This window comes from Montipora foliosa, chromosome 1 (assembly GCF_036669935.1).
Source record: "Montipora foliosa isolate CH-2021 chromosome 1, ASM3666993v2, whole genome shotgun sequence".
NCBI classification, from domain to species: Eukaryota; Metazoa; Cnidaria; class Anthozoa; order Scleractinia; family Acroporidae; genus Montipora; species Montipora foliosa.
In genome coordinates, this window is record NC_090869.1 from 23,072,304 (window position 1) to 23,094,803 (window position 22,500).

At 39.5% G+C, this 22,500-nt stretch overlaps 1 protein-coding gene across 3 annotated transcripts in view; it reads left to right on the plus strand.

Moving 5' to 3' along the window:
* Positions 1 to 22,197, plus strand: part of LOC137993673 (uncharacterized) — a 26,089-nt gene extending 3,892 nt beyond the window's left edge. For 2 of the 3 annotated variants that reach the window (XM_068839645.1, XM_068839652.1), the window contains exons 5-19: positions 843 to 874; positions 1,799 to 1,883; positions 3,278 to 3,342; positions 3,850 to 3,939; positions 4,708 to 4,795; positions 5,757 to 6,265; positions 6,536 to 6,592; positions 8,479 to 8,542; positions 10,124 to 10,282; positions 10,972 to 11,057; positions 11,789 to 11,858; positions 13,545 to 13,692; positions 14,082 to 18,008; positions 19,898 to 20,205; positions 21,721 to 22,197. In XM_068839645.1, the coding sequence (XP_068695746.1) occupies positions 843 to 874; positions 1,799 to 1,883; positions 3,278 to 3,342; positions 3,850 to 3,939; positions 4,708 to 4,795; positions 5,757 to 6,265; positions 6,536 to 6,592; positions 8,479 to 8,542; positions 10,124 to 10,282; positions 10,972 to 11,057; positions 11,789 to 11,858; positions 13,545 to 13,692; positions 14,082 to 14,269 (1,641 nt within the window). In that variant the 3' untranslated portion in view covers positions 14,270 to 18,008; positions 19,898 to 20,205; positions 21,721 to 22,197. The remainder of the gene's footprint in view (positions 1 to 842; positions 875 to 1,798; positions 1,884 to 3,277; positions 3,343 to 3,849; positions 3,940 to 4,707; positions 4,796 to 5,756; positions 6,266 to 6,535; positions 6,593 to 8,478; positions 8,543 to 10,123; positions 10,283 to 10,971; positions 11,058 to 11,788; positions 11,859 to 13,544; positions 13,693 to 14,081; positions 18,009 to 19,897; positions 20,206 to 21,720) is intronic. The other variant, XM_068839662.1, reaches the window with a different exon arrangement.
* Positions 22,198 to 22,500: the final 303 nt, after the last annotated feature.

Sequence of the window (22,500 nt, forward strand, 5' to 3'; positions counted from 1 at the left end):
GGGGTTCTTTTCAAATTTCTGACAAGCACCCCCATCCTTTTTATATGATCTCGAGTCCTGGAACCCCTGGGATTTGAGCTTGAATTCATTTATACAGCTGGTTGTCAAAAACTGCACAGAAATCTTCTGGGGAAAGCTCCTTTTTTCATTTTCCCTCTACAATAATACAGCAAGCATGACAGCAGTGACAAAATTGGCACAAAACAGGAATAAAATTCTTCTGAAGCACTTTGATTTTAGTACTTTTTTTCCATGCTCTTCAAAAGAGCGAGAATTATGACTACAATTATTAGGTTTTCATTTGCGGATGAATTTGCAAGCAAAAACGAATGAATCATTCATTCTCTACCTTCTCTTACCAAGGACGCTTTCCATTCAACAGAGCTGACCGGCCAGATTGGGCATTTAGAAGGGCTAACTCTTCAATGCATTGAAATTAACATACTTCTAGTGTATGATATAGGGCTGGTATACTCCTCCAGAAGAATGCAAGGGCTTTAAATTGTTGCTTTTTCTTTGCAAACTGATGTGTCTGGCCAGCCAGTTCTGACAAAAGGAAAGCACCCTTAAAAAACGAACCATACCGTCCAAATTATACAATTTTGGGATAAAGATAAAGTTATAGCAAAAATGCTTGGGTTTATCATGTTATGACTGTATATTATTTTGAATTTACTGAATGTTGCATCTTTTTAAATTTAATTTATATACTGTTGTGTTTTAACCAGGGGTTTAACCAAGGTTTTAGGGGTTAGTTACATTAGAAATAAGATTACATGTAGCTGACTTTACACTTTTTTTTTCCATTTCTTTATTTCTCATTTTCTCTTCCTTTTTTTCAGGGCACTCCTGCAAGATATTGGACAAATGAAAAGTATGTGAATGTTAACTTAAATTACATGTGAACAAACTACTGTGTTCAATTGCATACTTAGTGTGGAACGAATGTCTAATTAAACATTATTCCACGTTGAGGTGATGGATATGAGATCATGATAGATAGCATGTGAGGTCAACAGCACTTGTATAGCGCGGAGTTGGCAGCCAATCCGAGTACACTGTGAATGCTTTCTACTGTTTTAGCATATACTAAATATTAAATATTATGTATTAGCTCATATACATACCGTGGTGGTAATATTAGCCACAGACCATGCACAATCTTTTGTCTTCAGTTCAAACTGAGTTTTGAATAAGGTAATCACAATTTTTGATTGGCTGTCTTTTAGAAAAGGGTGTGGTTTGTGCATGATTGGGGCCGAAACAGTGAACAAAAACATAAGACGAAACCCATCTCCATATAATTATATGAACTATGGTAAAGCCAACCAAAACTCTTGACTAGAAGTTGCATTAATTTATCCAATGATCAAGTTTTTTATTATATTAAGTATTGACAGAAGCTCATGACCTTGAAGCATTCGTTCTCTCTTCCAGATCTGGGGTTTTTTTTTAGTTTAAAAATTTCCTTATTTGGATGCAAGATGGCTTGTGCATTTTCTCACGCGCGCAGCTGCGATCTTATTTTTGTCCATATTTGTGGCATAAATTAAGTCCCAGGCAGCTTTGTTCCAAGGAAAAGAGTGGCAAGTTACACGCTTCAAGGTCATGTACGTGCTTATGGTATTAATGTTTTTCAAACCTGACAGTGTACTGAACTTCTAGGTTTTGTGCTTTCATTTTTGTACTCTTCAACTTTGGTGACTGTTTTTTTCTTAAGTTTGTGGACTTTCTGAGCTTTCTAGAAGACTACCGGTAATAATTGTCATTGCACTGATTATTTAATTGCCTGTCCAAGATTGCTGTACAGTGGTCAAAGAGACAGGATGACCTCTGAAGAACAAGCAAAAGAGCGTTGTCGGAGAATGAAGAGGACATCAGAGGTTGGTTCACTTTTACCCCCATACCAGATTTATTAATACCAAAAGAGAAAATGGAAATCTAGATGAAAATAGTAAGATCTATATTATAATTTTTGTAATCAAACAAAATCAGCCAAGGTTCACAGTTCTAAATATAATTATTATTTGGTTGCATTTTCCTTTGTTAAAGAATGGAAATTATTCCATAGAACCCCTTAACCTTTCCTTTTGTGCCATTTTTAAACTAGTCTAGTCTGAGTTAAGACAAGAAAGTGGTTGTCTTACGAAAATACGACAAAACCAGGCACACTCAAACTTTTTTCAGAACTTTACATTATGGATTCATCAAGTTTGGTTTCGTTAATTGCCAGAATATCAATTGAAAACTCAGCAAGGAGGACTCTAAGTTCATCAACATGTTTGACGGGACTGTTAATGTTCAAACAGGCCATTTTGAAATAATGTTTAGCCGATAAAAAATTAGACACATAGGAAAGACCCGAACTACCTGCCAGTGAATGAACGGCATTTTCAACTGATTCTGGCAACGTTTGAGAAACTAGAGAATTATTGACATTCATGGAATTAGGAAATCAGTTAGATCTTAGAAAGTTTACAAGATTCATTTGCAAAAGACTGAACATGTACGGTTGAATGATGATCAATGACAACCCACTGGAAAAGTACTCGACTCGAAGGCTGTGAGGCTGTAAGATTCCCTTCCACGTGCATGGGATGTCATCAGGGATTATAGACATGATAACAGCACAATCGACTGCGCATGCTTCCGATCTTACATCCCACAAATTTTGATTTGTTGAAACGCTAAATATATCAACAATAGGCTCACCTTGCTAAGGCTTGCCAGCAATTAACGGATGTAAGCAAAATGAAATGAAGAATTCTTTTGTTCAGGAAGTACACCGTAACCATTGAATTGCAAGAGACTTTTTCATAGCTTCTTCGTTTCATCTCATCAAACTGTCCAAATTTTATAAGGCAGGAAATCACAACTACCCTAACCTATTCACACCTCAAACGCCCTAGGGCGCCCCCCCCCCCCCGAGTAAAATTGTCTGGCATTAAACAGAGTAAAATCTGTTAAGTGTTACTCTCAGGGCTCAATGGGTTAATTAAGTAGTTTTTCAAATAATTGCGCTTCAAGGCCAATACAGAAAAGGAATTTTAATAAAAACATGCATCCCTTCAATTGCAAAACCATATATAGGCATATAGGAAGTTTTATATGATTAAAAAGAGCCATTATGATGCAGCTGTTTTTGGGTGAACCACCAATCTGTCTTGTCCAAAACACATATCAATCACAACATCAGCAACTTTCTCCATATTTTTTGGTTGAAATGATAGTGATAATGAACATGTCTATCATGAATGGTCTAAAATTTGTTTCTCAGATCCTTCGGCACAGAGTCGACAGACAGTATTACATGGAAGGAACAAAAATTCCCTTGCAAGGAAGGTTAGTGTTCAGTGTTGAAAAAAGTCTTGTATTCTTGTGGCATAAGAAAATTAAAGATTCTGGAAGAGCATGCATACATTTGCATACAAATATTAAGCATGTATTGTCATAACATGCCTTGTTCCTCAAAGGATGCTGCTCCAGGAAAACAGGCGTGGCCGGGTATTCTGGAATGACCAGTAAGAGATACATGTACCTGCAAATCCATTTGTGGATTTGGTAGTCACATCATGTGTACCTATAAAGATCCCCAAAACCCTACTCTCTTATCCTTGAAACTTCCTAATAGCTTGGATAGAAGGTTTTTTAATTGTGATAGACACAAACCACCGTTATCAGTCTGTGAATAAAAAAAGTCAGACCACTAATATAAACTTTCTAATTGCTAAAGAAAGTTTATTGAACATCTAAACCATCCCTCCATTTTTTGAACTCATTTGGAAGTCTTAAATGATATCTTTTATTAAATATGCTATAGGCTATGTTTTAATGACTACTTCTGTCTAGATACGATGTGGACAACACAGATCTTTTGCAACTAAGACTACTGGCACAACAGAAGCAACTTTCGGATTACAAGGCTGGCAAAGATGCAAAGTTAGTTGAGATATTTTTATTGCGTTATACTCTGAGCAGTCTCTGCCACATCTGTTAAGCTGCACCCTTTCTACTGAATCATGTTTTGTAATGCAAAATCAAGACAAATTATCAAGAGAGGCTTGGGGAAGTGGACTCCCCAAGGGACAAAACATGATTGACTCCTTAAACAGATGCTCTACTCAACTGACATAGTAGGGACTGCTATCCGAGTCCAAGGTCTGTTCTGTTGGTTACAGGCCCTACATTTTTTTCCCAGTTTAATTTATGTTTCACATTCATCAATTAATTGAACTGGAGAAAAACTAGGAGCTGGAGCTCACAGTATGACCCTGCAAGCAGACAATGTTAAAAATCAACTTTCATAATAATATTATCTCTTCAATCCTGGAGAAAAATTGTTCCTTTAGAATCCTATTTTTTGGACGTTTGGACCATAACTTGAAAATAATTTGAATTATGCCCCACCCAACACAGTGTTGTTCAGGAAATGCGCAAACAGTCCATCCATGTATCAACATTGAACTGTGCCATAATAACATGAATTACAGTACTTCATAAAGCTGTGGACAAGGAAGTTAAAAGTTTCTCATCCATTTTGTCCAAGGACTTGTCTATCTTAGAAATAATTAATCAACAAAAATTAAGTGTTATGAAATTTTAATGGCCTGTAGTAGAGAATAATTATTGGTCCCCTGGATTGGTTAATTCTTGCATCATCTCAGAGCTGCTGGTATATCCCTAGTGACTGATTTACTTCTGTTGTAGCTTTGCTGCCAGAAATCCTCGAGACAGCCCAAGTGGCCAGCTCAGCACCCCTGTTCCAGGTGCGAGTGTCAGGGCATCTAGCTCTCAGGTAGATGATTATCATAAGCTTCCATAAAACAATGATTTTACAATTATAATTATTTGAAAATAGTATTGATGTCAATGTGTCAGAAGTTTCACTTGATGAATAACTGTTGCAGTATATACAGTGCTATGAAGCCAATGTCTGGCTGCATAGCTCAGTTGGTAGAGAATCAGTTGCATCGGCATCTGCAGAAGTCATAGGTTTGAATCAAGTTGAAGCCACCGGAATTTTTCAGATGTCTCTAAACGACAATATTATTGCTTGAATTCTGCAGAGCTCTAAGTGCGAGAAATTTCACTGCACAATTTCGTCCATAACCTGCACTTCAGACGTATACATTTATTTTTACATAGAGCGGTTTTCAATTGAGTGTCGGAAGTAATTAGCGAATTGCTTTGGTTTATGATTACTTTACTCAGTGATTGGTTCAAATTTCTCGCTGCGCTTTTTCAACCAATCAGAAGTGAAACCAAAACCAATCGTGGCTCACGCGTGCACATTTTTCCCGCGCTTTGAGTCGGCACCGTGTAATTACTTAGAGTTTTGATTGATTTACTGGATTGTCTCCGTCCTTTTTGATTGGCCAAAGTAATTACTTTGGTTTTGGTTTTACGACACTCGATTGAAACTTGCTGTAATTTAAGTTACAAACAAACAAAAGAGAAACATTAAAAAAAAACTGTTAGTCTAAACAGTTTTCAAAAACCCCAGTTACAAGCCATTTTAATCTTGAGTTCTTCGATTTCACCCATAACTGCCTTTTTTTTTTGTATTTGCTGTTTCATTCAAACCGCAGCCTTCTGTGTTTTAAGTAGGTATGTTTCGTTTATATTTGGCTCAATTTTGTGACACGGCTCCTTCAACCAATCAGCACCTTTCACTTGTGTGGCATAAACTGTTTTCGACATTTCGACAGTGTGTATTTTTGGAACCGGTCAAACCCTTGCTGTTTTTTAACCTCTAGGCACTGTCATCTGTCACTGATCTTGAAAGCGCTGATACTGATGGAAAGTGGGCAGAGGAATCCTCTGACGTGAGTTCAGTTGATGAGTTTGACAGCGTGTCAATCAAAGGAAGGCGTGAAGAATTTGAGGCCCGTAAAGCTCTCGTGCTGAACGCGGGAAAATCCGGAGATGTCGACGTTTCAGAAGGAAATTCAAACAACAGCAGCAGGGAAGACAGAAGTAAACATCCCCATGCTTCCAAGATGACAGGAAGTACGGCTAACAAAAGTGTTAAGAAGGGGAAAATACGATTTAAGGAGGAAAGTGCAACGACCGAAACTCAGAAATTTAGGAAAGGAAGACGAAAAACGACAAAGAATGAGCAAGGCGAAGAAGAGACGAATGTCGAGGCAAATGATCTTGGCGAACCTAAAGAGGAAAAGAGGAATAAATACTTAGACGAGTGGCTTGGAATAAAAAGAGTGCCGATAGACACCAGATACCAGCCCGGGAAACCACCACCAAACAGGCGAGTTTAACGACAAATACTCCCCCCACCCACCCCCCGGAACCGGAACGCCAGTTACGAGCTCCCAGCGATCACTCACGACGTTTTGTCACGTGACGGAATCGAAAGCTGATGCGTCTTAAAACGTTTTATCCTCGTCTATGCTTAAAGTGTTGATATGACAGTATTAAGTAAATCGTTTGTCACTAACATGACTCCTCATTTCCTGATGTGTTTTTTTTCTTATGTTTTTTAATTTTGGATTAGTGATAGCCTTCTCTTTCTTTTTAGGATTTTTATGTCAACCACCTCGGAAAAAACAAAGAAGTCTGGAGAAAAGTTTTCCTCGTGAGTAATCAAAAGGAAAGCCCCGCCCACGCGAGCAATTTTTATGTGACGAATATATTTGCCCTTGTGGGTGGACAGCAAAAATTAGAGAGATTAAGCATTGCGCTTACTACTTGAAACAGCAAAGGGTTTGGCTGTTACTTGTTATGTTATAAAAGCATGAAATTTCGCTTAGAGCAGTTTTCAAGTGACTGTCGAAAGTAATTACACGGTTGCAGTTGCTAGGCTAAGTGATTGACAGATTGATTTAAAAATCTCGCGCCAGTTTATCAATCAATGAGGAGGAAAACCAAAACCAAACGCGACTTGCGCGCGCGATTTTTCCCGCGCTTTGACGAATTGCTACGCATTTGGATTTGCACATTGCGCTGTTTGCATCTAATTGCGTCGGTCGTGTTGTAAAAACTGAGACAACATAGTTCAGAATTTAACGAAAATTTTAATAAAGGAATTATTCCGTTTGCGCGTATTGGATATGAGACTGGTTATAACGCGTGCTCAAGGAATAATTAGGCTGATTTAGCAACAGAACGGGAACGTCAGCGGCGACGGCGCGCGCAGAAAAAACACCAATGAGAATTCAGAATAGAGTAGACTCCACTCTTTTCTTCTCTATTCTAAATTCTCATCGGTAGTTTTGCTGCGCGCCACGTTGCCACTGACGTTCCCGTTCTGTTAAATGACATGGGCATTCCAGACTAGTTGTTAACTGTAAGCCAGGATGCTATCATAGGTGGCTCGCAACCAATCGGGCATTCAGTCGTCTTCACTAGCAAAAGACAACTTTTTAAAAAAACTACCCTTGAACACTTGTAAAATTTTAGTTTCTTTTTCTACCCGGTGTGGAAATAACTGATGTAACGGCTATTCAAAAAGTACTCTGTTGTCCCAGCTCTTGGTTGACGTTTGGGACAGACTTGCCCCTCTTAACAAAATATGTTGGTGTTTTCATAGTGCGACAACCCTCGGGTCTATCAAGATTTTCAGTTTGCGAAATTTCGGTTTTAAAAAAAAATGCAAGTCAGTGATTACCTGGCTTACAGACAGGTACACATAGGATGTAAGGGATGAGCTAAACACAAAAAGGCAAATGTCTTGGTTTTTGGCAAAACGCAAATTACAGGCTGTCGTGATGCTAAATCTCTCTTGTATTAGTCAAACAGATAGGGATTGAAATCTGCCACAGTTGTGGTTAATTGCGGCGATGCAAATTTCCCTTTCGTAAACGGTCGTTGCCATTTGAAACGGTCGTTGCCATTTCTCAGAACGATCGTTGCCATTTGAAACGGTCGATGCCATTTTTTAGCTCTGAATTACACTCATTAGGTCTAAGAACTCAAAAGGTTGCAGTTACTGGGAGTTGTGTCTCGCTGGTCATATGAGTTAGGGTTCGGGTTAGGGTTGTGTTTGGGGTGAGGGCTAAGAACCCGAGTTCGGGTCTTGAAATTTTCGGACTCTTTTTTTCCTCCAGTTTTTCTTTTACATTTTTTTTTCCTTTTTTGTCTTACTTTTTGTTAATATTTTTTCTTAGTTTGTTTCTTTTAATTTTCTTTGAAGTGAAGGGAAATTTGCCGCGGCGATGGGGCTTGGTGTAAGGTGACAAGGGCTGTTTCTGACGAATTAAATCAAAGCGTATTACGCCCATTTTTTTGTTTCAATCCGCTTTGTTCACTTTCTCAAATTGCTGTAATGTGTCTAAGATTGCTTTAGACTTGTTTTTTTTACTAGCGTTTTCGATACCTTTGACGTCGTCTTCGTAAGCCCCGAAAATTGGCGCAAAAAGCAGTGATAAGACTCTGGATCCGTAATGAGCAATAATGCAGCAAACTTCTGCGGAACTTATAATTACACCAAATAATACGGGCTGCAATCTTTTTATTTTCAAGGGCATTTTTGACGGAGATTACGGAAGTCAAGGATTCTCAAGATGATGACGACGTTCTAACGCCTGTAAGTCACAAGTGCAAAAAGCCATCTTTTCAAACTGATTTTAGGTACCGTAAACTGAGGAAGCAAGGTTATGGTTTTGCATTTCACCGTTGTCGGCAAACGCCCAACTTCTTCGTTCTGAACTGTGAGAATTGGGAGCCACCAATCAGAAAGCGATGTATCTCGTTAAAACTTTGAATCTACTAATCAGAAGCCTCCATTTCGTGGTCGGTTTGGCATGGCCCAAAAGAAAGTCATGTAGCGTTGACAGACAGTCATGGAGACTGTTAATGCTTTTGGGCCATGTTACTGCGCCTTTCAGTAACATGCGGACTCTTAATTCAAAGTTCAACCGACAAATGCGTTTTTCGTTACCGTCAATCAAATGTTCGATGGCTCCTCCCAGCTTCCGAATCCTATGTTGACTGAACTGGGCTCAACGATGTGATTTGATTACTGCGCGCTCGACAGTAGTCGGAAGCTCGGAGGAGCCGCCGAACATTTGATTGACGGTAGCGAAAAACGCATTTGTCGGTTGACCTTTGAATTAAGGGCCCACTGACGTATTTTTTTGGGTGCGTTGCTAAGGACGTAATAGTTAAGAAATTTGAGAAAATTTGGCATTATTTTGGTCAGTTTCCAACTTTTGTAAGCCAGTGACCCTAAATATGACGTCATCATACCACGCCCATGGTCACGTGACCTATAACAGAAAACTCTAAATTTGTCTCCGTGCTACGCAATTTTGGTATTTAATCGATGGTTCGATAATTTGTATTCGTTTTTGCATCCAGCCAAGCATGGTTTTCTTTTTATTTTGAAAAATGTTCTTTTTAAAGACATAAACGATACTGAAATACCCATAACTTTTCCAAAAAAGATGATTTTAAAAAGCAATGCTTAGCTATATTCAGTATTTGGGGGTGAAACGTGCCATGTAAAAAAAATAATAACTCAATTTAAAACCGCCGGAAATTTAGCTTTTTTCTGAAACCGGAAGACAGTTCGTTTACGCATGCGCAGTTGATCTGAGAACGAGCGCGAGGAAGGGCGAGGAAAAACGTTTGATGGAAACAACAGTTTGTTCGGTGACTTTTGCTTATGAGTGGGTTTTCTTGTCAGCTCATGATATGATGACGTCAGTTACCGGAAGTAACATTTCACTTCCTTAGCAACGCGCGAAAAATCCGTCTGTGGGCCCTTTAAGAGTCCGCATGTTATTGAAAGGCGCAGTAAAAGAAGCAGAAAATTATTAGATTTCGCTTCCCTGACCTTACCTTCAACGGTTCTATCTTAGTTCTATCCTTTTGCTACTTGCTAGTAAACTCTGCGGATTAACAAGCAAAAGGTATATAAAAATGCTGTCATCAAATAAGTTTCTTCGGGTTTGATCGGAAAGAGCAAATTTTAGTCGAACGTTTTCCGTATTCCGTAAACGCTTAGCTTGATTTCGAAGCTTGATGGTGAGAAGACACCAAATCCCCGCGGCTACCGTGACGTCATATGTACTCCTTGTTGATCCTGGAATCTTGCAATCTACCCTCTCTCCGAAGATCCTAGTATACCAGTGATAATCAATTCATTCGATTTTTAAACTTCCAGGATGCACGTTACGGTATCATCAATGATAAACAAAGACACGTGTTTGGATTTCTGTTCGATGAGGTGGACAAAGACAAGAACGGAAGTGTAACCCTGGAGGAACTCAAACTGAGAATGCAGCCCTCCGTTTCGAGAAACGATATAAAGCACTTTGTTCAGGTATAGTTGTGAAGCTCGTGATTTAAAATTTATTTAAGCCCCTTTTCTGTTCTTTGGAAGGGTGAAAGCCGCGTTCAATTTGCAGCGATATATCTCTTATTTATTAGTACAAATTGAACATAAACTACCACTATAGGCATAAATAGTGGAAAGTGAAATGCTTAACCATGGAAATTATGTACATTCATGCAATATTACTAATAGGCTGTTAAGGGAACAGGACTCATATATACCTTTTTGCAGATACTATTGTTTCGAAAGACATTATGGGATGCTCGGGGGGCAAATTAATATGTATTTGTGTCCTGGGCATCCCATAATAGCTATTTGAAACAATAGAAATCTAGATGGTCGCCGTATCTGCAAAAAGATCTATGCGCGCCATTTTCTATTAAAATTGTGAAGAGTCTTGTTTTGGTTAACAACCACTCTTTCAACGATACACATTCCCTTAACCTCTAGAAGAGGACATATCTGGGAAGGGTTGAGTTTGTTACTTCTCGACTCCATTCGGGGTGATTTTTTTCTCCCCCCTGGGTACTCCAAGTTTTTCCTGCTCCTCAAGAACCAACATTTAATTAAACTCAATTTCATTGCTCTTCTTTAATCTGCGTCCTGTCCCCAAGTTATGCCCAACTCTAAAACAGTGACCTCTTCGGAAGTTAATTGGATCGTGGTCATTTTTCCAGGTATTTGACCTGAACAAAGACAAGACTGTTGACAAAAGAGAGTTTACTGCCATTTGCGCTCTGAATGATCGAATTGCTGGAACCAAGTAAGAGTTTACTTCAGATTGCCGAACAGGAAAATACCGGTTCCCCTCTGTTTATACTGCTGAATGTTGGTCATAGATTTCCAATCAGCTTTTTAATTTTTTTTTCCTCTGGTATACAATTTACGACGTAAATTAGCGATAATCAACCATTAGGGAGGTGCGTTCAATTCCAAACGCTGAAATCATATAGCATCGCAATCGATACCCGAGAGACATCACAAAAGACTGATACGATTAGGATGCGTTCTCTTAGCTTCGTCAAACTCGCTAATATTTGTTCAAGAAGGACCCCACGAGTTGTGTAGCTTCGATTATTATTGTGTTAAAATAAAGCTTGTCTGTTCACCGAAGTTTAAGTCCTTTGCAGTGGGCGAGGGTAATACTTAGGTGGAAGAACAACTGGGAATATACCGTGATGTAGTTTTTTGAAGAGTAGGGATGACGCAATGGCGAGACCACGTGCCTACCACTAATGTGAACAACGTTCATATCCTAGTTGTTACCACTAGTGAGATAAGTTGTGCTGGTTCTTGACCCTGCTCCAAGAGTTTTTTTCCCACAATTGCTCCGGTAGTCCTCCATCTGTGAGGGTCTTAAGGAAAACTTCATTAACCGTATAAAGGGGCAAATACGCGTCCTTCTTTGAATCAAATGTTCTTTTCAACTGGGTCTGATACCTTGATTTGACTTGGCCTTGATTAGTTGTTGCTTTTGTCTGTTGTTACTTTCAGAACTGAGTCCGAAGATGCATCCTTGGCCCTGGATCTGGAATATTTAGCCCAACACATTGTCATCTTCAAGGTACACATTCACATTGCTGGGTAAAACAATTTTTGTCACTCGTACATGGAGGATGTTATATTCCTGGGCGGGGGATACGAATATTATCGTCGACTGCGTCCTACGAGTGAGCCTTTATTTTATAGAATACTGACAAAATGTCCAGATTAAAATCAAACTGTTTGATCCATTTCCGAAATGGTGAAAAAGTGGTCACCAACCGCCAAATATCCGTTGTTGTGGAACATGAAACAAGATATGAAAGTTATGAAAAACAAATCATTATATTGTCAAATTGAGCCTTAAAAATGCAAAACTATCGTACAGTGAAGGGGAAGTTCGCTTTTTATTGGCCATTCCTGTTAGTTGCTACGACGACACTTCAACCTTGTTCCCAGGCCCTACTCTCGGCGGAGAAAAGCTGCACTACAACTTTATCCTCACATGTGAAAAATAAAAATAATACCTTCACTTCGCGCGGAGCTCGAGAAGATATGATTGTTTCGTTAAAAGGAAAATCCTAGCATTTCATCAGTATCTATATAATAAAATGTAGTCATATTCCTGCTTCGAACCCGCAACCTACGTAGCTCCTATTCATAATACTCCTAATCATAAGCAAATTTGAAACATGCTTTAACAATGCAGCCAATTAGGCCAAGTGGGAATATTTCGCGATGATTACGCAAGAGCAGTGTTATAAATAGCGAGCGGACTGTCAACTCCACTCACACTCAGTTTTCCAGCGGAACGAGGGGAAGGGAACGGCCCACCCTCTAACCCCATCGCTCGGGCCGCACCGCTACTGCCCCTCCCTAAGCCAAGCTGTTCCAGCTTGGCTTAGGCCGCTGGTCAATCATTATTCCCATACCTTGTTTCAACTGAGTATGAATGGGAGTGTTGTGAAATAGAATACTTTATTTAGCTGTGGGTTTATTTGCTATTTTACGAGGCCGTCCGGACGGTAATCTTAATTTCTTGGCTATGGTCAAAGTGATAGCAAAGCTATGGCTAAAGCAAAGCATGAAACAACATAGTCAGTTATTGTCGGCTACTCGCAAAGTCTCCATTCAATTTCTCCAAGTTGTTAAGGGAAGGAGTCCTGAAAAGGGTTGTTGGCAGTGACTGACGTAACAACAACCTGAACGGAAGTCATCTTCATACGACACAAGATGACTTCCGCTCAGGGAAAGGGAACTTTCACTCGGACAAAAAAAAAAAGGCGTCACCCTTCTTCATGATGGCGGCGCGTGCGAAATTTGAAGGCAAAAATATTCTATTTTAATCCTTTTTTTCTGATACGAACATTTTTTGGGGAAATTTTTTATAGACAAATTTGATTGCAGACGTTTCCGCAAGTTAAAGTTATTTTTAGTATCAATGGAAATTTTTTTAAAAGTATTTTTAGTATCAATGGAAATTTTCTTTAAAGTGAGTGAGATGGTTAAAGAGCTCTTGCGTGAGTGACATTACCTTGCCTGGAAAAAATAAGTTCGGTTGGAAATACCATTGCAAGTGCCTCAATACAGGGTTGCCATGAAAGAGCACAAGCGGGTTCTGTATTAATTTGGTTGCTAAATAAGATCGACATTTTCTTCAAAGTAGTAGAATTTGGCTGCACTTTATCTCGTGGGTTACTTTTGATGGATATTATTTTTGGGCCCAAAATGGTCCTTCTTACTTTAAACATTTATCTCCCTTTTTTAGGAAATGTTTAAAACAGTCGATGAAGATGATGATAACAGACTAGACGCTGGAGAGTTGCTGGTGATGGTGTCTGCTGCTATGGAAACGGAAACAGGGGCGGATTTACAAACGGCAAAGGAGGTGCTTGAAGGAGCACGTGATGAGTTTGGTAAGCGCATTCAACATGGCGTACTTACCATAGACCTCTTTCATAATGGCGGCCAAATAAATTATTCTTTTGTTTTAATGCTAATAAACCCTACTAATCTCGCTACGACGAGCAAATTTGAAAACAATATTTTTTTTTAAAACGAGAGCAGTAGGTCTAATTAACATAAATACAAAAGAAAGTAAAGTTGGTCGCCATTTATGAAAGTGGTCTATGTAAGCAACTTGCGACCGTGAATTATTTCAGGTTTTATTCTGGTTAAGCCTTCAGCCACAGTAGACAAAATTCTCAACATAGTCTAACCGTGAATGAGTTTAAGGGACGTGAAACTCAGCTTATTTTATGAAAATAAATTAAAATAAAAGGATCATAATGTCTTTTGTTTGCAGGGTTTATTGACTTTATTGGTTTCATGTCTTACATACCGTTCTTTGCCAAGCTGTTAAGAACCGTACTAGAGCATCCGCTGACCATTCCTGAACTGGAGCGCGCTCGCGAGCGAGTCAGGCAACAAGACCTCACTTTCAAACCACCCAAGCGAAAGCCTAAGGAACCGAAGAGCTGGGAAGTGTTCTGATCCCAATAAAAATTATCAGCTAGGACCGGTTTACAGATGTAGCGAGAGAACACCTCCTAGAGAAGAATAGGCGACCATTGACAGGAAGAATTGTCTACTTCTTCAGTATTAGTACGCCAATCTTCCAAAATGGCTGCCAACTGTCATAGCAAACGAGAGACGGTCCTCGTATAATCGCAACTTATTCCTCCCTGGCTTAGAATTGCTACGGACGGGTTTTTCTGTCAAGAAGTGTTTTATTGCATAATTGTACGGATTCCTAGTTGTCGCAAACCTATTAACACGATGATACATCATAGAAGGAGTCGCTAAGCCCTTTGTTTTTGCTCGAATTCGCCGAAGAATTCATGGCCATTTGGGACTTTTCCACAGTTGATTGATGAGTTTTTGTGTTTAGTTTATTTATCCCAAGATAGAGAAAAAAATATTCGTAATCTATAATTCGTATTTTTTAAGCAACAAGTAACATGATATTTTTATATATTTACCTTATATATTTTATATATTTAGTGCGTAGAGATAATTAGTTCAGATATACAGGTATACATTTGAGTAATTTCTCGTTCCGTTTGGCCATACCTGTAAATTCAAGTGCAATTTGTTGTTGTTGTTGTTTTGTTTTTCGAACCCTCTACCCCTGCAAAAAACATCTTCTAGCGGGTGTTCATGACACGGAGCCCATAGTCTATATTCAGAGCAAAATTTGAAAATTTGTTTTTAGAGCCTCAGCCCCTTGCTAGCGCGTACGGCAAACGCGCTGACGAAGGGCTAAAGATCTTTCTTACGGTGTTTAATTAATTTCCCTTTGCCAGCTCGTTTTACAAAACCAAATTTTTGTATTTGGAATAGCTTTCTTGTCAAGGTATTGTACCTGTCATCCAGTCAACGAGCAGTAAGCACTTAATGACTGGCCCCAAGGGAAACAGTGAGTTTTGTTTGCCCGAGACCCTCAATGTTCCCCGAGGCGAAGCCGAGGGAAACATTGAGGTCGAGGGGAAACAAAACTCACTGTTTCCCGAGGGGCCAGTCATTAAGTGTTTTGTTATACCTTCCAACTCAAAATAGAACAATACACAGATAAAAATTATTTGCTTGACGTCGGCTGGCGTACAGATTTGCCGCCGTTTCAAAGGTGCACGACCTAATCACGTGTGAGTCGAAAGTTCAAGTTGTTGTTGTCCTAGGGCGTCATGAAGTTTTGTTCGCCCTGGGGCGTCATGAAGTTTTGACCAATGACACGTGACACGTTCTCCTCCAATCAGAAAACGTATTTGAGTTGGGAGGTATAACAATGGCTTTTATCGCGTTATATTGCATAAATTAAAAGACAGCCAATCAACGCGCTATGTCTCTATTTACGTCATGGGTGCATGAATTAAACAGAAGCCAATGAAGTAACTACTCTGAAAATAATCAGCTCTGAGACAAAGGTCAGTGAGTAGGATTCCGCAGTTGGGTCGTTCCTAGCAAATGAGATCTTGTTTCCGCCTTTCGGTGTTTACAGCCTACAACTTTCGATCTTTTGTATTTTAAGACGTTATTTTCGTACTATGATAATTGTTATCCCTTTAGTTCAGTGATTCTAAACAATTTGTACTTTTTGTATGTCTTCTCAAGGAAACAGAATTGAGAAAGATCTATTTTGAAATAAAGAGTATATACATTTCATCATTTAGTAATCGGAGATTGGTGCTCGACATTTCGAGGAAGCAGCTCAGTGTTCTGCGAATAATTCTCGTATTGGTTTTGAAACTACCGTCCACCGTCCACCGTCCTCTTCATCAACATTGTGGTTGTTGTTATTATCCGGTCGTCACCAGGGTCCAGTTATTCAGAAGCCGATTAGCACTAATCCGCGATAAAATACCAACCCAGGGTTTGAATTTTGCACGTCAAAAAAGCCTGGACATCGTGATTTTATTCTATACGAGAACAAAAATCTGTGTCAAAAATGGAATACCAAAAATCTTGTGGAAACTTTTCTTCTCATCAGAAAATAAACTGCAATTTAAGTTTCCGGAAATTCAGGATTAGCTTAATCGAGATTTCAACAATTGAGCACAGATTGTGACAACGCTAAATATGTCTCAAACTGAAATGACAGCAGTCTTTCGCTCGAAGTGGAATTCGGAAATGTTAGTTGGTTATTGAAACGGGAGAAAGCGGACTATTTCAGTCAAGTAAACCAGAAGGGGAGAAAGAGAGAGCGTTGGTTAGGGAGGGCTAACAACCAATTTAACACGGGTTGTAAAGAAGCGCTCGTTCACACCATTGAGCCAATCAAGGGTCTAACCGAGTCTCACTCGACTTAACAACTTTGTCAACTTGGGATGGGCGTTAGTAGAAAGGAGACTTCTTTGAAACTCTAGCCTTTCTCGATTCCCAGCCATGAGTGGACTATTTTAACAACTAACTTGGGCTGAGAATTTAATTTTAATATCGCTCTGAAGGAGGCGACGAGTGCACTCCCATCGGCGTTATGAAATGCTTGCGCATACGACACTTTAAATTAAAGTTTCGCTATCTCATTTTGTTTTTTAAATTATTCGTTTCACAACTGAGATCAGAAGGAATCAAAACTTTGGCTAGAAGGAGTTTCCACTGAGGCGGATTCGGGTAAATCAACATGGCTGCGAAATCTTTGAGCATCGCGTTTCAGGCTACCAACAATGGGAGCTTGAACTCGACTACGGCGTTCGCTTCTGAAGTCATCACTGCGTCGTTCTCGGTGTTGTGTTATGTTCTTGTTTTGGTGTTTATTGTTCTTGGTGTTTGGTTCAAGTCGGTTTCGAAGCTCTTCTCCTCGCCTGCCATCTACATTTTCTTTCTCGTAGGTGGAATTATCACCACAGTGAATGTATTCAACACGTGGCACGGGAATCTTGATGTAATGTGCTATCATCGGATAATCTCCGTGTTTCTTGTCGGAGTGGTTCTGGTCTTGCTAGGGGCAGTGTTGTTCTTTGAGAAACCTGGCAGCGACACGGATCAACACACTCTTGGTCAGCATCAACCATCTATGGGGCTCCTTCTCACAATCATCACACTACCGCTCTGTGCGACCGAGTTGTTGATTCTGATCCAGGAAAATGAGTCGCGAAAGAAAATCAAGGGAATTTCATGGCGTTTACTTGTTGTGAACGAATCGGTTTTCATAGTTCAAAAGGTTATTCAAGTCACAGTTTACGTTTGGCTGAGGGACTTCAAAGTCCGCGAAGCTTTCAAAAAAAACGCAAGCTTTTATTTCAAGGTGCTGGCGTTTTACAACTTCGTTGATTGGGTGGACTCGCAGGTAAACCTGGAATCAGGCGTTGATATGAAAGGAGCAAAAGAATTTTATGGCCAATGGTTTGGTTTCTTGTTCAAGCTTTACGAAGCGTTATTGATAGACTATCGTCTATTGTGCTCACTTTTGTTTCTGGAGCATTCATTTCAGGTTCAACCCGAAACGGAAAATGTGGACACGCTCGACGAAGAAGAAAACGAAATCGAAAGACCCTTCATGTCAGTAGACCGGCTGAACAGGAACATTGGTTTTATCGTTGGTTTTTCTTGCTTGCTTGTCCCCTTCATTTGCGCGCTTTTCTATGTTCACAAGCTCCACCTTACAGATTACACACGCGCAGTAGCTACCTTTCTTGGCTCACTTACCATACTTGCCAGTGGAGTGGTACTGTTACTCAGGAACAGCTTTCATTATGACAAACGAGATAAGGAATCAATGGGTGTTAAGATAATGGTAAGAGCCGGAAATAAATTCTGTCACTTTGATAAAACAGTTTTGAAGCCTTTAATTTGAGAACCAATCCTCATCAAGATTCCACATTCTCATGGTCCTCGCATACGGAGACAGAAAAAACTATAGGAACAACCGTAGAATCGCGAGGCAAAATCAAGCCGTTCTGGGCTTCTGAATTTGCCATTATCGTTCATTCTTAATTTGCAATAGTTTAGAACACCGACAAACCAGACAAGTTTATTTTCTACTTTATTTTTAACATATTGAAGTAGAGCAACCCACCGCAATTATTAGGGCTGACTGTTTTAAAATGGGCATGCACTTTGTTGATCACAAATTTGAATGTGTTTTAGACTGAAAAACTTTTCATAAGCTATAGTTGAAACAGGTGCCAAACCTAACCTAAAATATCATTGTGATTAATAAACCGTTTTCACCGAGCACTTTGGGCATACAGCACACAATCTTTCATTTACTGAAATGGCTTTCTTACAAGTCCAGTTGTCACAGTACAGACAGTATTTCGCCAAAAGCGTTTAGGCTCTTATTTAAAGAGATTTGTTTAATTCAGGTGTGAAATTGTAAAAAAGAACGATAAAATACGACGTTTCGGACTAGTTATGACTGCATCATCAAGGAAACTATGTACAGGATGCAAATTACATGCAGTATTTGAAAGCGATGTTGATGCGAGAATTACCGTAACAAGAGGTGTAGGCTTATCTACATAATTCAGGAATTTCTTTTGGGAATTTTAGAAACTCTCGGGAATTTTAGAAAAAAATTGACAATTTCGAGAATTTTAGAGCAATTTGAACTTTCACCTGACATGTTGGAAACTTTTCACCCGCAAAAACTTTGACAAAACGTATTTTTAAGGAGAGGAGTCAGTCCGTTCATATCCATTCTTTATAAGCTGTTATTTACCAAAAGGGGTCTTACAGTGCATCTAAGCAGCGGTTTCTCACCGTAGTTTCGGAATCCGGATCTTTGCTTGATAGCAAATATGGCAGACTTTGCACTATAAGAAACGAAATTTATAAGAATTTTCGGGACTTTTAGAGAGTTTTTGGAGAATTTCAGGCATTTCTAAAATAATTTTAGAACTACTGTATGGGAAAGACAATTTTTCGGGAATTATGTAGCTAAGCCTAAAGAGGTTCGAGTACTAGACAATTCTTTTTGACTGGATGGAGTACGATTGCGAGGTTAGATTTGCCTTGCACTGAACAGTCAATTGGTTTTAATAACGCGAGGCGCGAAACAGTTACAGTATTGCAAATAATCGCGTTTTCAATTTCTTCCTCTTTTATTTTTTTGTTCGAGTCGCTGTCATCGTTGCTGATTAAAAGCTCCTTGTTTAGGTTGAGAGAGAGAAATTCGTCTTTTTAAAACATCGAGGCATGTGAACGAATCTTGTAACATCCGGAGTTGGCGCTGTCGTTATCAATAGAGATTTATCTCTAGGCTCCCATCCCCAATCAATTTTCATTTTCGTTTGAAATCACAATCAGACGTTTCACATAGATTTCATTCAACCTAAACACAACAAGATAACGGAGACTCGATTCCATCAGGGGAACAAATGACTCCATCAAATTGACCTGCTTCCAACTGAATGGCTTCCAAGCTCAGTTGGTAGAGCATTGCACCCTCATCGCAGAGGTCATGGGTCAGAATGCCATTAAAGCCACCTGAATTTTTTAGTTGTTTATAAGAAGCAATTGTTTAACGTGCGCGGATCACGTTCTCTCTTTTTTTCATATCGGAGCCAATTATCTCTTTCGCAGCAATAGTTTGTTTAAAAGAAAAATAATTTAATTTAATTTGAACCCCAAAAGGGCGTGTCAAAGAATGTGAAAATGATTCTTTCGTTTCCTTTCTTAAAGGTGTGTTTCTTCGGCGCCACCGGTTTCTCAAGTTTGATGATCAAAGCAGCTCTTGCCGAATACTGGGCTTTTGGTAGGAATGCTCATCATAACTACCGCTGGGCAGGGGCAGAATTGATTATGCGAGGGCTCACCACACTTTTCCTGATGTATTTATTCCTGAAATTGAATCCGCGAGCCTTACCTCGCAGAAACCCGGAGGTGAGGGTTAACCACTTCCTGGTGCCAGTACTGATGTTTGGGATCATAGCAGATTTTGCCGCCTGTTTGGTGGATCAGCAAATCGGTCCTCTTGATCCTTATTTCAGGTATTGTGAGCACTGGAGTCAGTAACTCAGTCAATTAATCTATCAACCAATCAACCCTCCTACCTTTCTATCAACCAGCCACACTAGGTTCCAGCCAGTTAACCAACAGGGAACTTAGCTGCTCCCCAAAGAAGCTCAAAGGAAATGTTCGTATTGAGAGAATCCACTTGAAAAACGCCGTGTATAAAGTTATCAACGCATTGTTGAGCACAAGTATTCGGCTATCGGTAAACACCTTTTGGAAGCCCATGGTGACAAAAATCTTCTTAATGAGGACCAATTTTGTGTTCTTAAGAAGTGCCACGGGAAATTTGACTGCCGAGGCCTAGCCTTAATACTCAGAGTGATTCCATCAGTGCTAATCTCTTTGTTTAGCTTGTAGCATTTTTTTATGTTAGCTCAAGTTTTTTTCTTAATGAACTATTGTTTTTTCTTGTATTTATAGAAAATTCACACTGTCTCTTTTTCACTTGATAATGACGTCCGAGAACGTCGTGTATTGTTTAGCCGTGTATTTTTAACCATTTTCACGAAATTTCTCAAATGTTTTTAAGAAACGTTTTCTGGCAAGTTTTTATAGCTTAATGTTTCAAAAGTCGCTTGTTTTTAATGGAAACAAAAGAAAAGGTTTAATTTGCATGATAATAGAGCTCAATTCTCGGAGGATTAGTTAGGTACTCCAACATGGCCGTCGTTCCATTGTTTTGGACCATCAACGTGGCCGCCGTGACGTCACGTGAAAACACTCTATATGCATAACTTGACCCATCCAATGGGTCAATCAGTCAGTCAATCAATTAATCAACCAACCAATCAAACAAAGAAACAAACAATACATCTGTCAATCCATGACCAAGAAATGATCACCCGTCCATTTTCTATCCATCCATCCACTTGTCATAATATTCTCTAATGGTTTCAGGATTTTGACATCTTTAATTTCAATGCTTTTCTTAATTTAATTTTTCAATTCAATTCATCCATCTATCCACGTGTCATCGTTATTTCTAATGGGTCTAGGAATTTTCTTAGTTTTCTCATAACGTGGATACCATTTTACTTGCTTTCTTTAATGGGAGGGACTGGCAAAATGAGCTTGAACTCTACGACTCCTGTTTGTGCAATGCTAGACAACTGAGCGCATACCGCTGTTCTTTCTCTCTCGCTCTCCACCTCTAACTTCTGCTGGCAAAACGTCACTTGATCATAATAGGGGAAGCACTGGGGATGACAGAAATCCACTCCAGCTTGAGGAGCGGAGGGACATAGGACATACAGTACTAGAAACAGCAAACAGTGTCCCAAAGCCGTATGGACATTACACCGAAAAACCGCAAAAAACTGACCTCAAAATGGAAAAATCCGCGGACCAAAATTTAAACTTGTAGGTGTGAAACAGCAGGTTCAGTAGTCGGCACAAATGAAAGATACCGTTGCCCTTCTTCTTCTTCTTTTCCTTCTAAGGGTCTGCTTCGAAGAAATTGTTTGATATAAAACCTCTCTTTCCTGTTGTAGAATGAAGATCAAAGACGCCCAACGGTCAAGTGTTCTCTATCTGCACGAGCTTGGGTCGACTATGCATCTTGGGTTCCTGATTCATGTGGGTTTGACCTTCCTTATTATGCAGACTCGTTTTGGCCGCCGCACTCTGACGCCTTCCAGGGAGAGACTTACACTGTCACTTTAAGAAATAAAAGCTAAGAGTTTTCCGTGCTCTAATGATTTTTTTGAAAAAAGAAGCCTGCTCACGGGCTCAGAATAATAAGGTACAGTTACCAGTGGAACTATAGTTCATAAAGCAGAATTTGTTCATATTGATTTTTCTTCGCAGTCAAAGAAACTGAAATTACCATGCAGGAGTTAAATTAGTTTCATTTTTTCGTACCTTGATGAACCGTGAGAACTCGAGTACACCGTCAGAAGTAAAATGAAAAATCTTATAAAAAAGGCAAAAAAAAACCTAAGCTCAAATTAAATTAGTTGTTCAAATGACTATTTTATTGCTTATAAGTGGCATGCAAGATATCAGTTACTGGCAAATACACAAAACATCGATTTTATCACCCGGTCATCCCTTCAGACCAGGGGCCCGTTTCTCGAAGGACCCGCCGAAAACCTTTTCGGGCCCGAAAAGCCATTTGTGAAACTGCCATTCGCTTGTTTTGGAAAGCTGATCTTCGAAGATGTTTTCAAGGTAACAAGAAGCAGAATAACTGTTAAGTTTGACGCGGACTTAAACCCTCTGGTTTCTTGAGATGAAGAGGGAATTTTGACACCCGCAAAAGGCCCGAAAAG